Here is a 17,770-nt window from a genome sequence, read left to right as displayed (position 1 = left end):
ATCTGATTATTTTTAGTTAAAAGATAACTGTTACTAGTAGAGCTGCCTGTATGGATACCTTAGTATAGCTAACTCATCTCAGCTGAAAATTTTTTTAAAGAAATGGCAACTTTTTTTTTTTTAGTGAATATTTTGCATGACTTTTTTATTTCTACCATTACTCAGCCAGCACTGGTCATCAGCTTAACTCACAAACGTATATGACATGAGTTACAGGCACAATTTTAAAGGACAGTCAGATTTTTAGTGCAAAAAAATTCACAGTATCAGAAGCATCCAAAATCAAGTCAGCTATGTCCATGCCCAAAGGAGCTTTGCCTCACTCTATACTATAAGCACAAGCAGCTTGCTCACAGTGAAGGAGGAGTTTCTGTTGCTGTTATTTTCTTTCCTACCTCATGCATCTCTTCTGACTTGTCTCAGAGTAACACCTTATTCTTGCGGCTGCTTGTGTGCTGCAGATGCCTGCGTCTTCAGGTGCCTCTGCTGACATCCCTGTAGTTGCTCTTGGCTGAAAAGACTCACCAGTACAATACAGGTCCTGGGCTAATTGCTGCAGATTGCCAGGATCTGTACTGTCTTCTATTCCGTCTACAAACACATAGTACAATGGCATACAACAGTGTCAAGGTGGGAAGTCGTCACTTCCGTCTCTAGCACAGGATAGTTTCAAATTTACTGCCTATGGTAATCCAATAAAAGATACTACAGTCTAATGAAAGGAAAAGATCTTCGCTTCTGCAGCTCAGTGAGTATTCTAACATCATCACTTCCAAACATCCCATGCAGCAAGGGAAACTGTGAATTTCACAAGAGGAAGGAAAGGGAATATTTAGTCTAATATTAACCAAGGCAATAAAAAGCCCTCTTTGACATTACTGTGTATCTGATGCTGAAAATCACTAAGAACAAATAATGAAATAGGAACTGTAGACAATATTCTTCCAAGAAAAAGCAGCTTCACAATACCAGTAGCTATTAGATATAAGAAACTTGTCAGTCTTAGATCTCCTACATCATTTCTTTCTAAAGGACAGTGCTCAGAGATCTCCACGAGCTTTTAAGATGCTCAGGCTTTCAGTAAGGGAATCTGTTTAGACCTTGTTTTCTTCAAAAAGCTTTCAGGCAATGAAACTCTTTTTTTCTCAGTACAGCCAATTTAAATGGAGCTGACAAGTTTAAGACTACACATTGAGACAAAAATGTCACCACTGTTTGGTAGTGGACTGAGCTAAGTGCCTATAGCTATGGCATTTTAAATCATGAAAAGGCAGGTTATGAACTACAGGAGACAGAAACCAACAGAGCTTCTCACAGACACTTCTTATACACCAAATAGTCCAGGCTGGTGCTATAACTCCATGGTGTTTTTCCACATTATAATGATGTGACCGAGGAAGATATTGCTGCTGGGAAAACATGACCATGAACTCTTGAAATGTTTGCTTTTGAGAGGGTGAGTTTATGCAAGCCTTTCAGGCACACAGGACAGACAAAGCTTTCAGTGTAGCACATAGGATTGAGACAGCTCTGCTCCTTAAGGAGGGAGTACATTCTGACAAAATGCCTCCTACAGTGACAATAGGTTACTTAATCTTTGAAAGAATATTCAACACCCAAATATGGCTACTGTATTGAAATGTATTATATCTTTCAATACTAACAAAAAAATAAATTAAAGATCAGCCCATATTGTCTTTCTACCAGTTTTAAGTGCAGAGACCTTTATGATTGCAACTTTGAGTTGCTATCTATAATTCCTGTCAGCAATGTTTATTTTCAACATAGGTTTTGCTAGGACAGGGAGGCAAACACAGTAATGCTAATGTGGGACTAAATCAGGTATGGGTTTAAGCTCCAAGCCCTTGAGGTTGTCCATTTTTTGATCCACTAAGAAGTTAGTATTAAGCTCTATCTTAAATTTGGATGTGGAACGGGGCCTCAGCCCATATGTGACATTCATCCAGATGAGAGTCTCTATTGGGCCTCCTTCTTATAATGATTTTAACGACCCTTGTCTTTTGTCCTTTTAAATCCTCTTTGGACTGTAGGAGAGGGAGATGGGAACACAGTAGCATCACTCTGGCCTGCCCTAAAGAGAAGATGCCCAAGTAGATATGAAGGTAGCCACATCAGACAGTGCAAGTCCTGTGTGGAGCAGCAAGTAATTCGAGGTGATCTGTGAGCCTCTGGGGGATAGGATTATTTGGAAACTGTTCAATGTTGGAGCAACTGGTTGTGATCCCAGCTTCTACAATTACTGAAGCTGCCATGGCAATGAGAAGAAGGTGGTGATAAAGCCATCTATGCATTCAAAGACAATTTTTGTTCCAGACAGGCAGACATACCCTAATGTCTGGACACCTTTCTGGAAGATGAGTTCTTGCCAAATATTCAGCAAAAAAGGGAACTGAGTAAAATATATTGTACTGTGGAAATAGGAAGGCTATTCTGATCCCTTCACGGCCCATATGCTAGGAATTTATTGGACCTGCTCTGTCATGTCTTCGCATATGTCATACGACAATGACCACTATATTAGTAAATTTCACCCTCTACTCTCTTGGCCCTAGATTATTAGTGAAACTTTAATCAGAGAATAGAAAAAGTCAACAATAACATCCATTGGTAAATTTCATGGTCTTCTAGTACTAATCTGTGTACAGGATTACCAGTTCCTTGAAGAAAAACTCCTGGCTCAGATCCTGCTCACGTGTGGTCCAGTACGATAAGAAGAACAAAATAGGACTGGCACCTTCTTTTCTCCCCTTCACACTCATGAACTCTGGGAAATGCCTCAGTGTCCTGTCTCATCCCTTTGCCAAGAGAGACTGCTTCTATCAGTGGAAGAAAATAAAAGAAGCCTTGGTTTTCTCAAGATGTTTCCTATGATGTCTACAGTGATCATTCTCAGGAGGCCTGATCAAAAAGCAGAATCCCAAGGCCCACGAAAGTCCAGTGTGCTATGTACCTTGTGTATGTAAGTATGGCAAACCATATATTTAAACCATTGAGAGGGAACAACATTACTGCTGTTGACACAATTCTGAAATGTTAAGGTAATTACCATCCAGACTCCATACCAGCTAGAAAAAAAACCCCAACAACCCAACATTGTTGTCAGCTGCTGTTAGTTTTCTTCTTGGCTACAGAAACTTGTACTTGATTGAACAAAGAGGGAGACAGAAGTCTTGTAGAAGCTGTTTACATAGTGCAAGTGGGAACACAGCTGTAAGAGGCATGCATGTTAATAAAAGAAGAGGTCTCTATCACTCCACAAGTGCAAGGAAGAAAAATATTTCACCTCTTGAAAAGCTGGTAATACTTTATATGGAAAGTCAGGAGTGATTATAAGGATAACATTAGAAAATAACAAGCAGAGGCCATCACAGAATTATTTGCAATTCTATTTCAACAACAGCTCTGAAAATCGGTCTGAAGAGAAACCCGTAACTCCATAGTAAGATGAAGAACAATTCGGTAAGCTAAGAATTTTAAGGAAGTCTAATGGGAGGGGCCTAAAGGCTATTCCCCAGACTCTTTCCAAAGGAAAGGTGCCTTAAAAATACCATTGAAGCACTTAATTTGAAGCCAAGCAGCAATGACAAACAACTAACATCAGTGATGAAGATTATTCCTTCTTACCTTGGATGTGGAGGCTATTTGGTTGAAAAGAAGGGCTTGCTGCTGGCTGGTATGTCTTCAGAGGCATTCCTCCAGGCTGATGAAGGAGGGGAGGTTGTGGAGTCTGTCTCTGCATCATGTGATGTGGAACTGAAATTCTCTGGGGGCTGATGTGGTGAGGAGAAGGGGCCGGAGCAACAAACCTAGGAGTTCAGAAGCACAAAACTGTACAATCCCCAATAGATAAGAGCTAAAGACTGTTTCTACGTCACTTAGATCACTATAACATTTAGCAGTTCGCATAGATACAGACTTCCAAAAGAACAGTGTGCAGCCCAGATACAGAGAAGATATATTTTCAGATAGAGACATATCATTACATTTGACAACTGTAAAATTAAAAGGTTGAATTGCACCCTTATCATGGAAAACTCCTTTTAACTTCTGTGGGTGCGTTAATGGCAGGAGACACCTCATAGGAGACCTGATTTCTGAGGCATTGCCATCTGTCTCATTGTAAGGCTTTGTACCAGCTGTATCTGTCAATAAATAGCTGTCCTTCCTCACTGGAAGTGAACAGTCAGTTCTGGTCATTGGAAACTGAGGAGTTAGATTTTATGTTCAGGTCCAGGTTCAGTTTCTAGAAATGTATGTACGTTACATAGAGCTATTTGAAAATAAACAATCTCAGGTCAATATAATGTATATAAAGGCAAGTGTTAAATCGTGTCCAGTTGGGCAGAGTCTGACCACATCAAAATGTTGATCTGGACTCAAAGTGTAAACTTAGAAGCCTGGCAGAGGAGGTGAACCATTCAGACTGAAGCCGGTGGTGCAGCTGCCACAAAGGTTCATTACTTCAGTGTATGTTTTGCACAGCTCTGGCACTACTGGCACTACAAGGATGCACACTACTTCAAGCATTTTACATGAGGGTTTTACAGACTTTGTAAGTTTAACTTTTGTCTACATTTCCTTAAAATTGTGTGCCTCAAATAGGTGCTACGGTCATTTTTGCAGATGGAAAGCTGAGGTTCTACGAGCTATGGTTCATGTCCCCAGTGACCAAACTACCCACGAGACCTAGATCTGGTCTAGGTCCCACTAGACCTGGGAGGACGAGAATAAAGCATGTGTTTCACAATAACAGTAGAGAATACTTTTTAAAAAAAGATAAATCAGTAGCTATATTGTAATAAAGATATCAGAGGTTTTTAAAAAGTGCTACAACTACCTGGTTATATGTCTCCTGAGTAAAGATGGAGCTAGTCTTTTGTATAGCACTCACACAGAAAGACTGTTATTTGCTGACAGAGATTAAGAGCAATGCACAGACAGTCTGTTACTACTAGTATTATTTTTAAAATAATAGGATATCATCCTCTGTGTTTTCAAAATTCATTTGTGAAAATTAATCTCTGAAAAATGGTTTTAATCAGCAACCAACAACAGGGGGAAAATCCTTTTGAAAACTCAAAGTGAAAAGCACAGTTTTACAGATTTCATATTTGATTTAACATCCAAAAAACCCTCCCAGTAATAATGCACTACTTTGTGTAGCCAGACAGGACTCCTTTTTAGTTGACTTTACGGGTCTTTATAATGATTTATTAATCACTTCATGAATTCCTGGCTTACTCATATGCGTGACTATAGTTATCTACTTTTACTTCCCTTCTGCCTAACAAAAGAGAAACTTGGACCGTCTCAGTCCAGATTTGTCCCTGAGCAAATCACAGTGCGTTACCGGGGGAACTGCAAATTTAATTTTGTTCCTGAAACAATCAGGACCAGCTTGTCACCACTCGGAAACTGCCATCAAGAACTGTGGCCAAGCCCTGGAGCTGATGTAATCAGGAATCAGCCAGATTTGCAGAAAGATGCCCTTTCCTGTGCCTGCTGGATGCAAAATCAAAGCAGGAACATTTCTGGAGCCACTGAATAGCCTCTCCCTTTCCAATAGCAGCTAGGAAAAAGTGTCCTGGTGGGGAATGACTAAATTTGGAAATAAGCAAGATAGATGACAAAGTTAACAAAGCTTACCTGTTCTGATAAAATTAGTTAAAATGGCACATATATAGGGGTATTGTTAATGACCAGTACTGGTAGCAGCTACATGGAAAAAAGATTTTATTCTAGCATTTAGTGATTGGAGCTAGCCCAAATGTAAACTACATGCACAGTCTAAGCAATGTGTGGAAAAGGAAGGGAAGAGGAAAGCTAATAGTATACTATATTTATGTAGTACAAATACTATATTTATATAGTATTTGTAACTATTCATATAGTTTATTTCAGCATGGTTGGCCACCTGTAAATGAGTCTTTGGTGTGCTGGGGAAGCAACCTTTTATGTGTTTGTAGGTCTGATATATACAGGGTGTTTCTTCACCTATAATCTCAAATGCTTTGAGACTCCTTGATTAAAGAACTGGCTGTGCTGAATTGTCTGGGTGTCAAAGGACTGAAGGGGTTATTTTTGTAGGTGGAGAAAATACCAAGAACTGGGTGGCAGAGAAACCCTTTTTTGTCAAATTTCCTAACAAGCAGAACTGCTATTGCAGTCCAAGACCGTGGACTTCTAATCCTTTTTATTGGGCTGCAACAGTTTGGGAACACATCCAGATGTTGTGCAGTTGACATAGCCAGCAGATCAGGCTTTTATCTTATTACAGTTGAAGTTTTGGCTGGACAGAGGACAAAATCATAAGCTCCCAGTAGCAAGCTGGTGTCAGCAATGGTGTCCTGTATAGTGCTGCACTTTCAGACCATGTTAAGTGAGGAACAATTTATGCTTGCTCTCTCTTGATTGCCTTTGTACTTCTTGGCAAATCCACACAATCTGGGGTGATGTCTCCCTTCTCTGCTTTAAACATCTTTTGTCATTGTGCTTTGATCTCACATTTTGGGTTGTCTCCACACTTTATGCTGTGTGCTAGTGACTTTGTAGCTCCTCAGTCCACTGTCAGTGGGGGAAACAGTCTGTTGTAATACAGTATTCTGTAACCCAACATATTGCACTGTTAGTCCAGCTAGCTATCAATGGCAATCAAATAAACATGGTTTAATAACACTTGTAAGGAAAGCATAGCTTTTGCCAAGCCCAATTTTGAAAAACTCATTTTGAAATTCTGAACGCACTCATTTGACCAAAATAACAAAACCCCAAATTTTTTACCAACCTATGATATAACATATGTTTCTCTGCAATGATTTTTCTGTTGCGAATTTTTTTTAAAGGAAGGGAATCTTCTCCCATAACACGAATATTTTGGCCAACAGACAAAAAAGTCTTTGTTGATAGTTTTGTTCAGCCACCAAATTTGCACTCGTCGAGCTCTGCTCACACTCTGCACAGCAATGATCCCACAGCAGATTTCTATCCCTGTGGTGTCTCGGCGGAGCAGACTGCATGTGCCAGTATACTTTAATTTTAGATCTTTCTTTTCAGTCATTAATACATGACTAATAATAATTTTCATGGTTAAGCTTTAGGAACAGAGAAACTGCTACTGCAGCTCAAACCAGTGCTCCATCTAGTCAAAATAAGGGATGGTGGGAAGAAAGAACAGTTGCTCTGGCAAGGACCACATGCTCTTTGGTGAGAAGAAGGAGAATTTCAGTGAAATTGAAAGTGGAATTTAAGGAAGGAAGCTGTCGGTGGCCACCTCAATATACAGATTCTCTGGAGACAGAGATATATAACTTTAAATTCTCTCTCAGCATTTTCTGTGGCTGTATTGTACTAGGGAACTGAGTTTCTTGCAAATGCAAAGGAAGGAAAAGAGTGCCTTTGTAAAAAGGAGAAGCGTGGAAAGAGTCTGGAGAAAAAACACAAGCTTTGCTAGATTGGCTCTGAAAGGAGGTTGTAGCAAGGTGGGGGTCGGTCTTTTCTCCCAAGTAACAAGCGATAGGACAAGAGGAAATGGCCTCAAGTTGCACCAGAGGAAGTTTAGATTGGATATTAGGAAAAATTTCTTCACTGAAAGGGTTGTCAAACATTGGAACAGGCTGCCCAGGGACGTGGTTGAGTCGCCATCCCTGGAGGTATTTAAAAGACTAGTAGATGTGGTGCTGAGGGACATGGTTTCGGGGTGGGCTTGGCTGTGCTAGATTAACAGTTAGACTTGATGATCTTAAAAGTCCTTTCCGACCTAGGTGATTCTATGATTCTATGGCTCAGGTTCAGGCTTAGACTTGCTGCCACATCCACTCTTAGTGTCTGTCACTTATACGTCTCATTTGCTCACTAACAAAAAAAGTGATAATGTCTTAGCAGATAATCCTCTGAAGGGTCCCATGCCTGGAAAGAAATTCCTGTACTGATTTCAAAACCACACTGTTAAGGTCTTTAACTAAAGACTTTCTTCGACGCAGCCCTTTTTATGCCACATACAAAGGGCTTTGTAATATGTGAAGACTGGATGTCTCGACTCCTTGGTTAGAACTACTCAGAGGCTTTTGCTTCTGGAAGTCTGGCTTGGAGCTACTTATTATTTTACAGCAAAAGCATAAAAGGAATATAACCAGACACTAAAATAAGCAAAAAGAACCACTGTTGCAGAACTTATTATAGCATTACAGTAATGCTAAACTGAACAGTTCAGCACTAAATCCTTCTTTCCAGCTTTACCGTCTCTAGAAATTCCTGTCAAGCCAGGACACATCATGCTTCCGAGACATAGCACTAGCTCTGGCTCAGAGAAAGGTGAAAAATCATCTGGAACACCAAGTCCAAATGAAAAATTCTGTTCTGGTCTCACATCGGTTAACAGGACACTTCTTGCACAAAAGCAAGTCTTAAAAAGCAAAATGTATATGTTGGGTAATCCAATAAATAATAAAAAAAATAATAATTTCAAGCATTTGGCACCATCAGTTCTGGGGCACTGATCTGCACGTTAACTATGCCATATAAACCCAAAATTTTTTATCTGGGTTTTAATTAGATTGTTTATTCTGCTTTCTTGAATGCCCATGTCTTCTTTTATTCCAAAAATTAGTGAAAAGGAAGCCAAGTTCATAGTCCTTTTTATACATACGCTTTTGGGTACCATTACCATTTGGTACCATCATTGACCAGTTGCAATATTTCATTATGGGGAGCACTGAAAGTTTGTATCAAAGAGCTGGAACAAACAAAAAAATGTAAATCTGCGTTTTCATTATGCACGTTCTCTCCTTTCATAAATGAAGTTGCTTCTTGGATCCAAACTCTCTATCTGACTTGCACTCTGTGTACATTGAGTTTTGTACACAGAATGAAAGCAGTGTAAGATGTGTCCCATGTTTGGTTCATTTTCTCACATTAATAATGCATAATGAGGTCCACACTCTGCCTCCCATCACCTAAGTGGAGAAAGATGTAAAAGAAGCCCTCCAATTATTTCTCTGCCCCACCGTGGTACCTGAGGATGTAGGGAAAGTGCTTATTTTCTTCTCCTTCTGTCACTCACAAACCTGAGTCTGCTGTCCGAAATGTGGGGGGCACACGACTGGCCCCCAGAGTCACCAAAGCAGCCAGGCCAGCTTGGACCAGCTTCAGTCCAACAAATCCAGGCTACTGCAGGGGCCAGTGCTGGTCAGCCAGTCCTGGCTCTGGAACGACCCCAGGCAGACACAGCGCGTCAGGAGCCACACAGCATGCGGGGAACAAATCCCCTCTCGCACCCCTAAATCCTGCAGTCCTCTCAATGATGAGACTGGGAGAAAGAGGGTGATTCACACCTTTTGAAGATGCTGTCTCTGGCACTTTGTGTACTTAAGCGTTGGTTTGTTCAGTTCACATTTTCACAGCTATCATCACACCCATGAAGTGATGTAAATGACAGCCTACTCACAGGGTCCCAAGGCGAGTGGACTGTATTAGATTTAAGATGCATATTCTGAATTAGTTTTTCTTTTAAACAATCCCCTTAATTTGCAGTATATGTTCCGTAGTCAAACCAACACTGCTGTAATGCTTTTTTTGTTTTCTGTATTTCAATTGCCGTTTGTCACACTACGTAAATGAAGATACTGGCACCTCTGTTTTAATCCAAAGTAGCTCCACATATGGGAATTAGCACTTAAAGCCTTTTTAGAGAGAGTCTATACAGTTAACGCATGAGAAAGGAGTGTATCACACTATCTTTTTATTATTATTGTCCTGTAGAGTACTAGTATAGTATCCTGATAGTATAGTAATCCTGAGGTCTGTAACGCATTCAGGGACTTAGTGAGTTAAGTCATACTCTAAATGTGTCTGCTATGGTCCTACACCAATAACTGCCTCAGAAATGGGCTAATGAGAAGATCACTGTCCTTCATCATGAAATTTTTACCTGTAATAACCATTGATCTGTCCCTGCCTGTCACCTCGTGCTCTGGCAGTTGTTGGATATAGGTGTTGGGACAGTTCATGCACTGGAGAGAAAACTGTACTGGGGAGGAAAGAAAAGCCTCTGGGTCAGGCAAAAGAGCATGGGCAGCCCCAGAGTTTGTACAGAGGGACAGAGCCAAGGAAAAAGGTTAGGACTGTGTAGCCAGAAGTGGGGAGGAAGGATCAAACCACTAGATAAGCTCCGAAGATCATGAAACAGCAAGCTTCATCTCACACTGGTGTACAAAAACTCAACAACTTCCAGTGGCTCCAGAACTAGATGAATTCATATGTGCAATCTGAAATCAAAAAAGCACTTCTACCTGTTGTCAGTTCCCTGAGCCATCATGTTCTTCCATCTTCCTGATACAAGGCAGAATGAGTACTGCTTTCCTCCAAAGAAATTATGCTCATTTATCAGTAACTGAAATCTAATGAATGTTCTTTTCAGGTTTATAATTGGATACTTTTTGCTCTCCAAATTACTGGCATTTTTGTCATTCAAGGAAATTAAACACTTTGAAATACATTAATGAAATACAGAAATTTATCATTTAGAGCACTGAAAAAACGGGAGATTAACAAAATAATGTTTAAGTATCCATATACCTATAGTAAGAATTCAGTATTTTGTGTGATGGTGTTTCTTTCTGACATTTCCACTGAAAACCTATTTGCTTAGGCCTCTTCAGTCTTGTGATCTAGTAGACTTCTGGTTCAATGAACCAAGTGGAAATCTATAATACCATATGCTATATAAATAATTGGAAAGATTGTCGAAAATGGTTCAGGAATGTATAAACATGAAAATCAAACCACTTTCAAGCAATTTGTTTTCACATCACTGAAATATCTAAAATCATTGAACCAGCAAAGGTCAAGGAGTTTGTCCCTAGCCAGCATAAAATAAATCCTGACTGTAAATCAAGCTCTCAAACCAGTGAACTAAAAATTCTTTAATTATCTATTCGTCTTAATAAAACGCCAAGAAAAAAATATACCAAGTTCCTACAGAAATGCTTTGTATTGAGAGAATGTCGACAGAATATGACTCTCCTACCACAAGCAAACAGAAACATGAATCTCAGGGCCTCCATTCTGTAACGTATGGTTGGGCTCTCCTGAAGTTTAGCGTCCCAGACAGTATGACTTTCCTAGGTCCGGACGTTGGTGGAGATCAAGAGGAGGTTGGAGGAAGTCCCCGAATCACAGAATGGTTTGGGTTGGAAGGGACCTTAAAGATCATCTAGTTCCACCCTGCTACCATGGGCAGGGACACCTCCCACTAGACCACGCTGCTCAAAGCCCCATCCAGCCTGGCCTCGAACACTTCCAGGGATGGGGCATCCACAACCTCCGTGGGCAACCTGTTCCACTACCTCACCACCCTCGCAGTAAAGAATTTCTTCCTAATATCCAATCTAAATCTACCCTCTTTCAGTTTGAAACCGTTACCTGTCATCCTATCATTACAACCCCCGATGAAGTGTAATGGAGATGCATGGAAAGCGTCCCTGCCTAGGCTGGGATAACAGCCCCTTTCATCTCTCCTTCCGCTCCTAAACCCATACCCAGAACAACCGTTACCCAGGGGCTGCCACCAGTGACTTTCTGCACAGTGACAATTCAGTTTCTACCCACCCTGGTGGCTCTGAAGGCAGTCCTGCCCCAGGCTCTGTGTGGGAAAAGCAGGGGCTGGTCTTACCTCTCTGAGTCCGCAGATGAGAGAAGAGGTAACTGTGGGGAAGGATGGAGAGGACTACCCTGTACGTTACGTCCTGGGGAAGGGCGGCTGCTGGGGTGGGACAAGGACACTGCCCCAGCTGCTGTTCCACTTCGACTTGTCTGTGTGCTGGGGAACACGGCTGCTGAAAGCAAAAGGAGAGAAATAACCCTCATCAGGCAGGCGACAGCATTAACTGACCAAATACTAATGGGTAACACCACACCAAAAGCTGTAGTGCCAATTCTTAGCAACTGACTGTTTTTTCTCAAGTGTTATTTTCTGTCTGAAGGGAAGAAAAAAAACCCCCACATTAAAAAAAACACCTAAATAACCTTTGCTACTCCCAAATGCCACCTTCATAAAATTAGCCATGACATAGCTGTGCTCCTTGTCTTGGGAATTTTGTCTGAATAAGGCTGAAAATTTTCTGTAGCTTTTTGTTGTGGAAGAGGTGGCAAACAGTGCCTAAGATATATATTTTTAGAGCTAGTGAACAGAAAGCACAGTTTCATAAATAGTGAAATACTTTCTACATTTTCCTCTCAGCTGCAAAAATCCCCAATTTCTTAAAAGGTCAACCCAAACTCAAATATTGCTGTTATTGTCCCCAGACTCCCTAGGAATTTAAAACTAGCATTAACAGTTTCATCATTTTCTATAAGCTTGCTCTTGTATACATTCCAAATAAGGAAACGTTCTTGATGATTAAAAAAAAAGCGACACGGGACTCCATCCTCCTAAATAGTTGACCCCAAATCCTGTAACCTCATTTTCAGAAGTTCTTTATATCAGGCAGTCAGAAGCTAAGACACTGATTACTAAATCCTTCTAAAAATCCCGCTACTCACTTATTTTTATTGACATCTGTGTCACGTATCTTATATCAACGTTGAATGGCAGCCAAATACATGCTCTTAAATATTTTATGAACCCCGAGAATGAGCTAGATAGGTTGTCTATGACATGAAAATGATCTCTCACTGTTTGGCTGTCATATCTTCCAGTCTCTTTATAAAAAAGTTTTGTTTAGCCTAGTTTACAGAATAAAATTCTACCTATAAAACTTATGTTATGTTAGTGAATATGTTGGAGCTAATGATTCAAATTTATTGACAAAATCCTAGAATTTAAACTAGTTCCCCAAAGGGCATTGTCACTTGTAAAAGATCCTTCTAGGCTAAAACACCTGCATGGATGCTGCAGTCCTAGCAGAACACTACTTCAGGAGTAACCCCACCATAGATCGTCTCCAAGAAAATGATTTCACAGGTCACAATTTTGAACGTTGCTACCCAAGATTAAAAGGGTAAAAAGTCCACTCATCTCCCAAGTCCTCAGCCTATTTCTGGAAAGCCTCTATTTAGCCTCACAAGTCAGCCTTTGTGACATACTAGCTATTCACCAGACTAAGGCAGAGTTAAGGAAAGGCTCCGGAGTTTAATTATGCTGTAGCCTCATTAAAGAGCAGTCCTGGAATCTTTCAGCTGGTGGAAATGACAGAGAGTGCAAGATGACAGACAGGAAATCACTTTGTGAATAAAAACACCTAATATAGATGCTGCAGAGGTAATGTAAAAGTTTAGGCAAAGCTGGCATGAGCCACACATGCGCAGGCAAAGATGGAGGAGTGGAGGCTGCCCTGCCACGTGGCCAGGAGGACCAACAAAAATGCCTGTGTATATCCTTTTGCACTAGCATCTCCCGTTTCCTAATTCTTATATGGACCAGAGCCTCTTAATCACAAACAAAGTGTCAGAAAGCCTCTGACAGTAGAAGGCTTCCCAAACCTTGAGAGGTACAGAGGATGCAGATCCCACAGGGAGATGAGACATCACCTACGCCAGCAGAGTGACTCACTAAGAAAGGGCTGAGGAAGAAGCCCCCCTAAGACAGGGGAAGGCAGCTTTTGTTGTTTTTTTCCCCACTTTGCTCATGCACACCAAAAGTCAGTCTCTCCGCACCCGTCTCTCAGAGTAGCATCAAGACAAATGCAGGGGGGGAAACAAAGAAATGACCTTTTGAACTTATTATTTTAGGCTTACATGCAGTGTGGAAGAAAATACTGGAAAACAACCAAATGCACATTCTGGCAGAATAATCAGAGAGAATATTTAGCAAATTAGTACATTGCAAAGGAAAACCCTGATTATCTAAATAAAAACAGAGACTATTTAAGTTATTACTTGCAAATATAGGGTAACTTTCATTTTTCTATGTGAAAAATATTAAAATGTATAAGAAAAAACAACGACTTAGTTTCCCGGTACTGTGATCTTTGAGTTTAAAATGAGGGTTTTTTTGAGTCTGTGGTTGATTAGGAGTAAAAAGGCTGGACTATGACTGGGTTTCCAGCATAAGGTAACAACAGGTGTTCTTCCTTGTCATACCTGTGCTTCTGCCACAACCATGATAAGGATTTCAGGCACGTATTTTCTAAGCTGTGCTTGCACATTTCTAGCTGGTTCAGGCTGCAGTGGTAGCACAGGTTCCTACAGCACTGCCCAAGGCCTGGTGGCTCTGTCCCCTCGAAAAGGTTATCTGCAGCCAGGCACAAGCAACCATCTGTCCTTTCTCTGCACTGGAGCAACCTAAAGCCCACTGCAATATTCACCCTCATATCAGTATCTGCTACGGTAGTACCTTTTGGCTAGGTTTCCTAGCAATTTCTCTGTATTTTTTTTCTGTTTCTGATGAAGAGACAGTGCACAGTGTAAAGGAAGAGCTAACCATGGCAGGGACTAGAGGGGCAGGTAGGGTATTTAAGGAAGAAAAAGCATGCATGTTAGCTGCAAAAACACATTTCTGTACACGGGGTATGCTACATGATCACAGCATGACAGAGGAGCCTACCTGGTCTCCCACAGTGCCTTGTAATGAAGCCTCCAAGAGCAGCACCATGAATGATGGTGTGGGAGACAATATAACACCCGCAGGCAGTGCAACACGTGTTTTGTCAGTGCTGCTTCTTGATGCATAGGGGTACTGTTGCTGACAAAAGCACCTCCGTGGGCACCTAATGAAGTGAAATTGCAATGCTGGCAGCTGCTTCCCAGTGGAAATGCTACTATTAAAACTTCCTGGTGTAGAGACGGTGTTGGTCCAAGCTGCTACCTGAATCTTGTAAATACCAGTTGAAGGGAAGCATAGTCTGCCACTGGCAGTCTACTGGCAGTCAATAAATATAGGCAGTGACAGGTCATTTCGCTAGTAGAGCTAGTCTTACGAGACTGGCAGAAAACGTTGGACACTAAGAAAGTGCCAGATAACTTGACGACTTTTTCTTGGGAGCTGTGTGTGTGGCAAGCTTTTCTAGTGGTTTAGCTGTTAAATGTGAGCTACTTCCTCAAAGTGCTGGCAGGAAATATCTACACAAAGGAATGTCTTTTCAGTGCCTGATCCCGTTAAACACCTGATTTGAATGGTATGAAACAGACCAAATGTTTGTGGCAACCAGCATGCTCGCTGACTCCAATATAGCACCACTAGGCAGGTCCACACTGAAAGATGCAGAATTAAGTGTAAGTATTACTTAACAAAAAGGCTTCCTACAACAAGGCTTTTCTCCCTATCAATACAAGATAACTAACACACTTCCAGTAATTTTTTAAAGATTCAGACATGCTGAAAAAAACCACCCATCCAAACCCAAAAAAATCCCCCAAACCAAAATGAAACAAAGAATTGTTGACGCTGTTCATCTGTATCACTTAAAAAACCCAACCTACACCACAATTTGCAACACGGATATAACCTGTTAATTCTGAATGTGAACCTTGGACTGGATTACACACACAGAGAGTGAAGAGCCATGCTTTCATTTCTGGAATCTCATCACAAATCAATTTATCAACACATAAGAATTTTCCACGAGAACATCTCTGCAAAGGTTTCTCTATGAGCAGTTAAATTCACATGTATTCTTATAATGCATAGGAGCAAATTAGGTGGTTGGAAGAGAAAAAGCTGTTTAGCTGTTTCTGAATAAGATTCCTTTAAAAAAAAGACAGAAAAGAAGCATTAAAAAAGTTACAGAATACAAAGCCTAAAAAAAAATTTTTTTTTTAAATGAAGCCAGAAACCTGTAGTTTCATGGAACATTTTTTAAATGCAGAAGAATCACCCTCTTCTTTGCAAATTACCACCAATGGTATAATTTACTATCTCGGATTTATTACTGTCAAATTAGCACTCTTGTCAATCTACTTCTGCCGCTAAAATACCTCTCCTCTTACTACTGCCAGCAGGAATTTGGAGTGGGGCTGAGAATTCTTTCCATATAGAATAAGATAGTGTGAATGTTCCATTTTGTAGCTTTTTTTTTATTTTTATTTGTGTTTTATTTATATTTATTCATTTTCATTTATTTTTATTTATTTAATAGTGTTTTAATTCCTATATTTAACCTTCCATTTCTATAAGCAATATTTATGCCGCCCTTGAGAACAAGGGATTTACTCGTGCATGGAAGGAAAAATCTGAAATGCTCTTTGCACTTGGGAGCATCACCTCCTTATATTCTCCCTCTCACCTCCCCTAGGGAGCCCATACTTCCCTACAGGATTCTGTGGCCAGGAATATGTGGGCGCGTACTGTCCTGCTGTGTTGAGCCGTAAGTGGTAAGCCCAGCAAATGTAAAACATGCTGCCTGTGTTGCCTTGATCCTGCCCAGCTCATCGGTAAATCTGAAGACTTTTTGTCTTCAGTCCAGTGTGCATGGAACTTAAGAAGCCATCAGGCATTAAGAAGTGGAGCAGAAGTCAAAATCACACTATGCAGATAATAAGCCTGTCTCCAGAGTGGGTCTGTCATATAGACCATCTCCATTGATGGTCTCTGTATTTTTCTTCAGATGTTCTGCAGGTAGATCAGAGATACTGAAGGCATCCAAGTACTGGAGGCACCTAGAAAACTGGAGAGTTTACAAAGTCTGCCCACTCAAGAGGAGGCCACAAAGATGATCAGAGGGCTGGAGCACCTCTCCTATGAAGGCAGGCTGAGAGAGCTGGGGTTGTTCAGCCTGGAGAAGAGAAGGCTCCAGGGAGACTTTATATTAGCTTTCCAGTGTCTGAAGTGGGGCCTACAAGAAAGCTGGAGAGGGACTTACAGGGGCATGTAGTGATAGGAGAAGGGGTAATGGCTTCAAAAGTGTAGATTTCGATTAGATATTAGGACAAAATTCTTTACTCTGAGTGTGGTGAGGCACTGGAACAGGTTGCCCAGAGAAGTTGTGGATGCCCCGTCCCTGGAAGTGTTCAAGGCCAGGCTGGATGGGGCTTTGAGCAGCCTGGTCTAGTGGGAGGTGTCCCGGCCCAGGGCAGGGGGGGTGGAAACAGGTGATCTTTAAGGTCCCTTCCAACCCAAACCATTCTATGATTCTATGCTTGGTTAACTTTAGACCTGTAAATGTAATTTTGTGTTAGTTTTAAGCAAAGGACCTGTCATGTTACCTCACTGTATTAATAAGATTATACTCAGTTCAGATTTCTTTTATGAAGTCATAAAAGCCACAGTAAAAAACATTTATGCAGTCTTTATTCTTAAGTAATAGATACATAATCAAAAAGATTTAATTGTATTTCATCTAAATATATCTGCGTTTGCAGATTCTGTACTTTCACAGTACAGAGAAATGGTGATCATTAGAGGCATTGTTGTACTATGGTAAGTGGAAATGGATTAACATCTAAATGTCTACTTTTGCCATCTCTTACATATTTTTAATAGTTTGCTTTCAAACATTTATTCTGTAGATCTCTTAGGAAAGGATAAAACCTACCTTTGCTTTAAATGTGCATAAACGATAAGAAAAGTAACCTTCAAGTGAGAAAAGTTTGATTTGACAGCAGTGGAAGAATGGAAATCTATTCCTGTTTCTACTGGAAAAATAGCACAGACACATTTCAGCTAATATGCTGTCTCTAACAGTTCCCAGTAAACACTACATATTTTATTTTTCAGAAAAGTCTCAAAGTTTTTCTTTATGTTTAGAAAAAATGTTGTTTTCAGAGAAGTTGAAAGGTAGCTTCTCTAAAGCAGGACACTAAGCTTTCATACGTTTTG

At 40.6% G+C, this 17,770-nt stretch overlaps 1 protein-coding gene across 8 annotated transcripts in view; it reads right to left on the bottom strand.

The window, feature by feature from the left end:
* The window catches only part of GLIS3 (GLIS family zinc finger 3), a 168,557-nt gene that overhangs the window by 10,949 nt on the left and 139,838 nt on the right, over positions 1-17,770 (bottom strand). For 7 of the 8 annotated variants that reach the window (XM_063320821.1, XM_063320819.1, XM_063320824.1 and 4 more), the window contains 2 exons: positions 11,690-11,852; positions 3,646-3,827 (listed from right to left, as the gene is read on the bottom strand). In XM_063320821.1, coding sequence (XP_063176891.1) covers positions 3,646-3,827; positions 11,690-11,852 — 345 coding nt within the window. The remainder of the gene's footprint in view (positions 1-3,645; positions 3,828-11,689; positions 11,853-17,770) is intronic. The other variant, XM_063320818.1, reaches the window with a different exon arrangement.

Source organism: Chroicocephalus ridibundus, chromosome Z (assembly GCF_963924245.1).
Source record: "Chroicocephalus ridibundus chromosome Z, bChrRid1.1, whole genome shotgun sequence".
NCBI classification, from domain to species: domain Eukaryota; kingdom Metazoa; phylum Chordata; class Aves; order Charadriiformes; family Laridae; genus Chroicocephalus; species Chroicocephalus ridibundus.
Note: the sequence above shows the minus strand (reverse complement) of the source record. Positions and strands in the feature narration are given on the sequence as shown.